The sequence below is a fragment of the Bison bison genome, unplaced genomic scaffold (assembly GCF_000754665.1).
Source record: "Bison bison bison isolate TAMUID 2011002044 unplaced genomic scaffold, Bison_UMD1.0 scf7180017864452, whole genome shotgun sequence".
Taxonomy (NCBI): domain Eukaryota; kingdom Metazoa; phylum Chordata; class Mammalia; order Artiodactyla; family Bovidae; genus Bison; species Bison bison.
The window spans coordinates 108427-119025 of record NW_011495014.1 but is presented as its reverse complement, the minus strand read 5'-3'; the positions used below and the strand labels follow the sequence as shown (position 1 = coordinate 119025).

The window sequence follows — 10599 nt, the reverse complement described above, 5'->3', positions numbered from 1 at the left end:
TTGGACTCACTCCCTTCATTTTTTATTATTACTGATCCATGACTTCTAATAGCTTGACTTAAACCTTCTTTCCCAAGATTTTAATTAAAATAATTGACAAAAATCAGCACACAGAAATGTTACAAAAATAAAGATTATAGACCAACACCAAATAATGACAGTTTTTCAAAAAAGAGAAATACAAAGGGATAACGGTTTTTATACACTGTGTATATGTTAATTATAAACCAGGGCAGTAAAAGCTTTCCGAACGTTGGCAAGAAAAGCTGAAAAATTGTTGGTCTGCCTTACTTTTTCTTGAAATTCTGCGAGGCACTCAAGATGAGGAGCACTATCTGACACTAGAAGGAAAAAAAAAAGAGACAATATTTTTAGAAGAGATGTATTCCTAACTTAGACGCTCTCATATGATTCGAGTCGGTTCAATTCCATTTTCCTGAAATGCTTTCAGCACAGAATGACACACAAACTTGATTTTCATATCCTAACTATCTTTTGGACCTTTGCTTTGTTTAATCTCTAAATATTCAAATATTAAATACTACAATCTTGTTTCAAACAGATGGTAATCAAGGATTGAAGAGCTCAGAGATACAGAACAGAAGGCAGATACATTTCCTATCATCTTTCCCATACATTTTAACTATTTAAACTATTTTAACAGTATTTTTTTTTAAACTGTTGTCAGTTTTCTGTGCAAAATTTGGCCTCAAATCTAATTTCTGACCACTCAGTCAAAAGAACAACTTTCAACGCCAACCCTTAATAACTGACAACTATGGAAAGAAATATCTGCTGTTTTACAACTGAAATGGGGATCATTAGAAAATGTAGCTGCTATTCCCAAAGTTGTATTTACATGGCCAAATGGGACTCAAAGTCACAGCTAACAGTATGGCCCTCACATGCAGTTGCACCAGCTGGTACGTACTAGGAGCAAGTCTCCTGTGAAGGTGGTCGAAGGAAAGGAATGATTCAACTTTCTCTACCATCAGGCTTGCCCTTTGTCCAAGAAGAAATTGAAGCCTGTCAGATTCCCAGTTCTTTGGCAGAGACTGCTTGGGAAACAAGGCCCATGACCAAAGCAGAGAAAGAACAGCAAAGAGCACCTGGTCCCAAATTTATACTGTAGACTCTATTTCAATACATTATCAAATACTATAACACTATATAACAAGAGAGGCTATCCAATTTAGAGAAAACTGAGAAGCTAGGTAGGAGGTTTTGGGATTTACTTTTTATTTATTTATTTATTTTTGGTCAAAATTCCATTTTTATTTATTTGAATTATCAATTATCCCTAGGTAAAGGCTACTAGGAAGGCTAAATTTGCTAAGAAAACAATTAATTTTAGAGTGCTCAAAATCTCTAGTCCATGTACCTTTACCAAAGACTACACTTTTGATTTTAATCATCAATACATGGCTCCTATAGATGGCTTGATACACACCATCAGATTAGAAGATATTTACCTTGAGAGAGAAAAAAACAAACAAACATTTGTGCTTGAAGTACATTCCTAAACTATAAATTCGAGTCACTAAGTCACATCAGGGAGCCAACTCAGCCGTTTTCCTGAGTGTCCATCTGCTATTAATACAAATACTTTGAGGACACAGGTATAAAGAGCTAAGAACCATTTTTCTGAATTCCAGTAAGTTAAGGATTATTTTAGAATCCTTAACATTAGAATAATAAAAAGAGAGAAATAAATTTCCATTCTTTTTGTTCACACTATTGCCGAACATATAACTTCCCATACATTAAAGACCTTTCTGGATCACTGCAGAATCAGTAACGAGGCAAAATTATCAACATTTGGGATTTTCAGGATAGGATATTTTAAAATTTATTTTTGGGAAATGATCACATTCAAATTGAAAATCATCTACTTAGATCACATACAATATTCACATTTAGGCAGTCATATCCTTTATAGCTTTAGCTTAAATTCTCTAAGAGGATAATTCAAACTTGCATATGAAATACAGTGATCGCTGGTCTTTTAAGTCTTTCAGCCATTGTGACACTGTGCCATCCGGAAGAGAAGTTACTTATTAAGGTTCCTGGATACTATCTACAAATCAAAACTATAGTCATTGCCTTTAGAAGACAAATCACAAGAAGCAAGACTGGAAAAGAAAGCAACAGCTTGTGGGAATATTACTTGCCTTCACGTTACTTTATGTTCTAAGTCAAATAACATTCCAGGATGCCAACCTTAAATACCAGTTAAGAGATAGGAGTACTTACCTTCATAGTCCCTTGCTTCGTTTAGGCGTAGGGAAAACATAAATGGGCGATCAGGACGCTTAGGGTCAATATCAGTGAATATAAACTGCAATTTATCACCTGAAAAAAGGGATTAAATTATTTAGTATGAGAATTATTTTATTGTGCCAAAGCTCTCAGTTGAGATGAGCTTTCTTCCCTCCATCTCTGATTAATATCTACACTGCTATAAAACAGTATTTCCTGATTTTGAGGACTATGAGAAACTTCTACTTTAAATCTAAAAATAATTTTAAAGCTTTAAAAGTGGTTTTGAGACAAAACTAAACAAAACACAAAAAAGCACCTCAGGATAACAGTGAAGATAAACTTAAAGACCAACGGATCAAAAGTTCAGAGCTACGCTTGCTTCAGTAGCACATACACTAAAACTGGAATGATACAGAGAAGATTAGCATCATCCCTGTGAAAAGATAACATGTAAATTTATGAAGCGTTCCATATTTTTAGAAACCAACACAATATTGTAAAGCAGTTGTCCCCCAATTCAAACTAAATAAAATTTTTTAAAAAGTTCAGAGCTGGTCTTTATGTTCTCCTCTAAGCAAAGGTTAATATTTTGTATTAAAAACTCATTCTGACAGATAGGAAAAACACCAAAACTAAGGCAAACAGATTGATGAATAGAGGGTCCAATTTAAGAAAGAAGTATAATTAGTAAATAAATGGGGAAAATGGTCACATTTTCATTAATAATCAAAGAAATGTAATTTTTAAAAGTTTCTATTATCTTATCAACTGCCAGATAATAAAATAAACCAAAAAACTTTAAAAAGAAACTACAATTCTGGCACAAATAACAATGAAATGGGTACTCTTTACATTATACACAGATTGCATAAATAGTTGACCTAGCAGGCCTGAGACTTCTATCCCCAGAAAAGATCTGCTTGCAAGATTGGTCCTTGTCTGGGGGATCAGAGATCCCCAAGCCTACTACAGGTTTGAAAATTCACTAGGAGGATTCCTGGGGCTCACCACTGGTTGTACTCAGAGCTATGATAACAGTGAAAGGATACAGCAAAATCAGCAATGCAAATAATTCCTGGGGTGAAGTCCAAGCAAAACCTGGCCAAGCTTCCAGAGTCTCTAATGAGGTTCCCTGGTAGACACCACTTCACATGTACTGTCACAATTCGATGCTGAAGGGATTAACCACATCCTGTGTGAGACCACTGGCTTAGGGCTCTTGAAAACTTGTTTCCTTTAGATTTTGCCCCACGTGACTTTTTCCTTTGGGCTGATTTTGTTTCACATCCTTTCACTGCCATAAATCTGAGCCACCCTGAGTCTTGTAAATCTTTCTAGTGAAATCACCAAAACAGAATGTAATCTTGGGGACTCCCAACACCATAAGTATTTCTATAAATTGACACATATATATGTAACAGTGGCAGAAATATTCCTATGCTTTAACTCAGTAATTCATCTCTGGGAATTTCATGAAAATTGTGCCCCCAAATGGAGAAGTCTATGTATGTCCACTATAGTATATCTAAAACTGAAAAATGTAAAATCCAAGTGTTAAACTTAGAGTAATATATAGGTTAAACAATAGATAAAAGACTGAATAAATTAAGCTACACTTATGGAATGAATTATTATACCACTATGTTAAAATTACCATTATGAAGGCTATAGCAATTAGAGAAATACTAATCATACAATACCAGTAAGAACAAGGAACAAAAAAATTTTTTGCATGCTGGCAACCATGCCTAAAATACATTTACTAAAATACTGGATGATAAATAACCAAGGCAAGAGTAATTACATTAGGGTGATAAAAGTTTTGTAATTTTTTCTTACTGTTTAAAAAGTTAACAATGTGTGTTAACAATCTTAGCTGAAAATATTTTAAAGATTCTTTTCTACTTAAGACAGACTTTTCAAATATCCTATGTTTTACTTACATTAATATACTAACCATAAATTTTTCGAATTTCTAGTCCAAGTCGATCTTTATACAAGTCTGCAGATTTCTGTAGCCTTTTCAACCTCTCTTCATTAGCTTTGTTAGCAGTGGAAATAGCTATGATTAAAAACACATACAATGAGTATAGAATATTTTAAATAACATTCAGTTAATATTCTTTTAACTAATTTTAAAAAACTTTTAAACAACCATAAAAATGATACCAGGCAAATAAATCAGCTTACATTTACATTTACTACACTTTCTATCTCCACCAAGTAGTAAAAGGGGCTTCTATTCATTTAAGCTGGAAGGAAAAACTGCATGAAAAACTACACACCAGTATTAAGAGGAATAAGTTTTGTTCTATTTTATTATAAAGCAGCATGAATAAATAGGCCAAGGACTTGCAAGCAGCAGAGAAACAGAAAGACTTCTTGTACACCATTTCGCTTTTTTTAGTTAGCCAAAAATGTATCAGTTGCTTCACTGGAAAAATATTCTATTATTTTAAATAGGAAATCAGCGTTATTTCATGCTAGTTTAAAACTTTTCTTCAAAAGTTAATGCAATATTCCCTAAGCAATACTTAAGAGTTGAAAAAAATAATGTCGATTCGTACACAAACTCTATAAGAAAAAGCATTCAAGACACTAACTTTGCTATATTCAAGAGATTTTAGAATTGATTATTTCATTTATGGGCAAACAAGTCTTCTATCTAAAAGAAGCAGCTTTTTAAAAAACATATAAAAGTCTTAGACAAAGAGCCTTTACAGTATGAAGAACACGCTTAATAGTTCCTGGCAGAGGATGCGTGATCAATGAATCTGTTGCATAAATTACACAATGGTTTCTCCCAGGCAAATCTTATTTAGTGAAACCGTCTCCCACTCTGCTTAATTAAACTCCCACAATAATGAAACTCAATTTCATTATTCTCTGGTTCTATTAGAAATCAAAAGGATCAGTCTTCATTAATGCATATATATGGAATCTGGAAAGATGGTACTAATGAAATTATTTGCAGGGAAGCAATGGAGACAGATTTATGGACAAGAGGAGGGTTAGGAAGGACAGGGTGGGATATATGGAGAGAGTAACATGGAAACATACATTACCATATGTATAATAGACAGCCAATAGGAATTGCTGTTATGCCTCAGGGAACTCAAACTGGGGCTCTGTAACAACCTACAGGGGTGGAATGCGGGAGGTGTGAGGGAGGGTCATTAGGGAGGGACGCTGGTATACCTACGGCTGATTCATGTTGATGTTTGGCAGAAACCAACACAATACTGTAAAGCAACTTCCTTTAATTAAAACTAAATAAATTTTTTAAAAGACAGAAAAAAAAGGTTCTTTAAGCAAAAGAAGGAAAATGAAACCCACTTAGCAAACTTCACAGACACCTTACAGAGAGAGATGAATGACTAGCTATGGCCTTAAAGTATGTTAGCTACTGCTGGCAATGAACTGGGGAGAAGGCAAAATGTACATAATTGTGAGCCATCACTACTTTGAAATTTAGATTGTTTTAAACACCTGTACAACTGGAAACTTACTTTCCTTCTTCCTAGCATATTCTTCCTTAAGATCCTGGATATTTGCAGTCAGTGCCTCCACTTCCTGTTTTTTGTCTTTTACTTCAGCAATCAACTTTAATAAATTCTCTTTTTTCTCTTGAATGAGCTTATTCTGTCTGCAGATTTCTGTAAGAAGCACAAAGTATTAGCTAGAATCTATATGCTTTGCTCATCAACATGTATCTATAAAAAGAGCAAAATACTGACTTTCACAAAATTAATGTTTTAATTGATAAGCATTTCCTGACGATTAAAAAACCATAAAAGAACAAGAATCTTTATCCTTTTCTATTTGTCTTTGAAAACAAAAATGAGCAGACAAAAAATGCATTTTTAAATGAGAATGCTAAATTAAACCAAGAAATACAAAATCAGATCATGACCTTTGCAGCTCTCCCCTTCAAATAAGTACATAAGGAAAACACCACCAAAGATGAACAAACTCTAAAGATGGCTTTTATTCTGAAATATACCAAAGTGATAGAAGAAAGGAGAGAGGAAGAAAGGAAGATAAGGAGGCAGTGAAGAAAGAAGAATATACAGAACTATATTAAAAAGATCTTCATGACCCAGATAACCACGATGATGTAATCACTTACCTAGAGCCAGACATACTGGATTTTAAGTCAAGTGGGCCTTAGGAAACATAACTATGAACAAAGCTAGTGGAGGTGATAGAATTCCAGCTGAGCTATTTCAAATCCTAAAAGATGATGCTGTTAAAATGCTGCGCTCAATATGCTAGCAAATTTGGAAAACTCAGCAGTGGCCACAGGACTGGAAAAGGTCTGTTTTCATTCCAATACCAAAGAAAGGCAATGCCAAAGAATGTTCAAACTACCACATAATTGCACTCATCTCACACGCTAGCAAAGTAATGCTCAAAATTCTCCAAGCCAGGCTTCAACAGTACGTGAACCGTGAACTTCCAGATAGTCAAGCTGGATTTAGAAAAGGCAGAGAAACCAGAGATCAAATCGCCAACATCCGTTGGATCATAGAAAAGGCGAGAATTCCAGAAAAACATCTACTTCTGCTTTATTAACTACGCCAAAGCTTTTGACTGTGTGGATCACAACAAACTGGAAAATTCTTAGAGATGGGAATATCAGACTACCTGACCCGCCTCCTGAGAAATCTGTATGCAGGTCAGGAAGCAACAGTTAGAACTGGACATGGAACAACAGACTGGTTCCAAATCAGGATGTGAGAACTGAACTATAAAGAAAGCTGAGTGCCAAAGAATTGATGCTTTTGAACTGTGGTGTTGGAAAAGACTCTTGAGAGTCCCTTGGACTGCAAGGAGATCAAACCAGTCAATCCTAAAGGAAATCAGTTCTGAATATTCATTGGAGGGACTGATGCTAAGGCTTACACTTCAATACTTTGGCCACCTGATGTGAAGAACTAACTTACTGGAAAAGACCCTGATGCTGGGAAAGATTGAAGGCAGGAGGAGAAAGGAATGACAGAGGATGAGATGGTTGGATGGCATCACTGACTCAATGGACATGAGTTTGAGTAGGGTCCGGGAGTTGGTGATGGACAGGGAAGCCTGGCATGCTGCAATCCACAGGGTCACAAAGAGTCAGACAAGACTGAGCAACTGAACTCAACTGACTGAACGGAAGAAGGAAGGTGGAAATCAAGACATTCAGGAATAATCTAGATCAAGATATATGCAGGCTTTGTAAGGAAAAAAATGCAAAACTTGTCTCAGGCATACATTTGACCCAGTTATATGGAGAGACATTTTAAGCTTCTAAATATTATAAAGATGAAAATATTTCCCAAACCCATTTCTGTGTTTAATAAAGCCCCAGTGGAATTTGGAGGGAAGAGAAAGGGAAGATCCAACAGAAGTAATTACACAGGTGAGAACAGCTAGGAAATATGGAGAGAAAATAGTAAGAAAAGGGACTTGCCCTATCAGATTCAACAACTGTGACTGTGACAGCATTAACACAATAGTGGTGCAGTAGTTGACTACAACTCAGTTAAACAAACAAAAGATCACAAACAAATATGGGTATATTTAGGAAATTACTAGGATAAATATCATAAATCAAGAGGTAGACTGTTCCCCAAACAGTGCTGAAATCCAAAATAAAATCCACATTTAAATTATATATTTAAATGTAAAATGAAACTTTATGAAACCTAAAAGGCAGTATCTGTGAATATAAAATTAACTATACGGGGAAAGATCTTTTTACTTGAAGGCAAAAGGAAATTGAAGAGAAAGGCAGGCAAGCAGACAAACTTATATTTGAATCAAATAAATATAAAAACTCTACTATAAGCTAGATACTTGCTCTTATATTTATATAAATTTACTCACGTTTCACAATAATACAACTATGATGGACGTCTTACTCTTTTTTAAAAGAAAAAAACCTAATATATATATATAAAACAGATAATCAACAAGGACCTGCTGTATAGCACAGGGAACTCTACTCAATATTTTGTAATAACCTGTAAGGGAAAAAAATCTGAAAAACAATAAATATGTATATATAACTTAATCACTTTTCTGTATACCTGAAACTAACACCCTGTAAACTAACCATAACTTCAATTAAAACAAAGAAGAAGAAAAAGAAATCTCAGCAGTTCAAAAACTTGCTCACAGCTTTACCTGCTAGAATGCAATGAACAGTAAGACCTGGATTCAAACTTCGGTCTTAACTTCAAAGGTCATGCTTTTAGCCATTAAACTATCCTCTCTCAACAAAGGTTACTATTCTTAATCTAAAGAAGACACAAATATAAATTTGAAAGAAAAGGACAAAGGAATGAACAAAGGAAACACAAAATGAAGATGATTAACAAATACAAAAGATAATTTAAACTCAGTAATCACAGAAATGCAAATAAAGCAATAAACATACCAATTACACACTATTCTGTATTTTCTAAGACTTTGTGGACATGATCAGATTATGTAAGACATAATTTAAAAATAAACATCTTATCAGAATTACCAGAAAGAAAAATGCTACTTTTTAAGGATAATTAAGTAGAATTTTACTGCAAAAGAGATGCAGATGTAAATGCCAAAAGTTCTCAGTGCCCCTCTGGCTTCTCAGCTGTTACCCGAGGACCTTGATTCAATCACAACTGTGGGTCCTCTTTTCCTCAGTTGTAAAGCAAGTATTTTGGCCACCTGATGCAAAGCGCCGACTCATTAGGAAAGACCCTGATGTTGGGAAGATTGAAGGCAGGAGAAGAGGATGACAGAGGATGAGATGGTTGGATGGCATCACTGACTCAATGGACATGAGTTTGAGCAAGCTCCTGAAGATGGGGAAGGACAGGGAAACGTAGCACACTGCAGTTCATGGGGCTGCCGAGTCAGGCACGACTGAGCAACTGAACAACAAAACACAAGTTTAACAATGGCTGTCCCATTTATTTACCCCACAGGATTAGGGTATCTAATGATGGTATGAAAAATTTTAAGCTAGTAAGTGGTACATAAATACCATGTATAGGAATGTTTTTATTCTAACATTTGAAGGATTGTGTGCTTTTCCTTCCTGCTGCTGGTTACAGAGGGAATGAGAAGCAGTAAAAGAGCATGGAAGCTTCAGGGCAGCTAAGAAAGTGGACCTGGGTAGAAGTCTCCTATAACAGCTTCCCAGGAGTTCCAAAATCACATGCCTTCAGGGGCCAGATAATAAGTGGTCAAGGCAAAGCAAAGCAGAAGAAACAATCAGGGACTGTAGCACATTAAGTACATGCGTCCCATGTAAAGACACTCTGATGTGACAGTGTTCAAAACATGGTTTGGCAAAATTTAGTATCTCCAGTGGATTTTGGCCTGTGGCTACAAGCCTATGGTCTGTGTGTGAGAATTCAGTAAAAGCTGCTAATCTACTCTGGACAATCTGCTGCTAAGTTGCTTCAGTCGTGTCCGACTCTGTGTGACCCCATAGACGGCAGCCCACCAGGCTCCCCTGTCCCTGGGATTCTCCAGGCAAGAACACTGGGGTGGGTTGCCATTTCCTTCTCCAATGCAGGAAAGTCAAAAGTGAAAGTGAAGTCGCTCAGTCGTGTCCGACTCTTAGCGACCCCATGGACTGCAGCCTACCAGGCTCCTCCATCCATGGGATCTTCCAGGCAAGAGTACTGGAGTGGGGTGCCATTGAAAGGCAGGAGCAATAAAAATATAGAGAGAAAAACTGTCAGATTTTAAACCTACAACCAAAGAGCTGAGAGAACTAGTTTTTCAAAGTTGCGAAACTCATTTTAAAAAAACATGGGCATTTATACATCAGTGTGATGAACATGTACTGATTTTGTATTCTAGTCTGTGAAACTCATTTTTCAAAAATATGGGCACTTATACATCAGTGAAGATGAATCTCAGGAGCAAATGCTAAGTGAAAAGGGGACAGAATACATATTAATACAAAATGCTGCCACATATATAACATTCAAAACCTCAGTACTAAAGTAAAATACTGACAGATTAGTTCTAGAAGGTGAGAGAAGAGGAAGGTATAACATAGGATGTTGTATTTATTAAGCTGGATTGTGTGCATGTGTGTTCAGTCCAACTCTTTATGACCCCATGGACTGCAGCCTGCCAGGCTCCTCTGGAATTTTCCAGGCAAGAATACTGGAGTGGGTTGCCATTTCCTCCTCCAGGGGATCTTCCCAACCCAGAGATTGAACCCACTTCTCTTGTTACTTCTGCATTGGTAGGCAAATTCTTTACCACTAAGCCCCCAGGGAAGCTGTATATACATATACATACATATATATATATGTATGTATATATATATATATATAAAAGAGT

General features: G+C 35.8%; 1 protein-coding gene across 1 annotated transcript in view; it reads right to left on the bottom strand.

The window, feature by feature from the left end:
• The window catches only part of SPC25 (SPC25, NDC80 kinetochore complex component), a 12682-nt gene continuing 2083 nt past the window's right edge, over positions 1-10599 (bottom strand). Inside the window, exons 4-7 of the mRNA XM_010858926.1 lie at positions 5772-5918; positions 4220-4324; positions 2254-2352; positions 1-341 (exon numbers count right to left, since the gene is read on the bottom strand). Coding sequence (XP_010857228.1) covers positions 217-341; positions 2254-2352; positions 4220-4324; positions 5772-5918 — 476 coding nt within the window. The 3' untranslated portion in view covers positions 1-216. The remainder of the gene's footprint in view (positions 342-2253; positions 2353-4219; positions 4325-5771; positions 5919-10599) is intronic.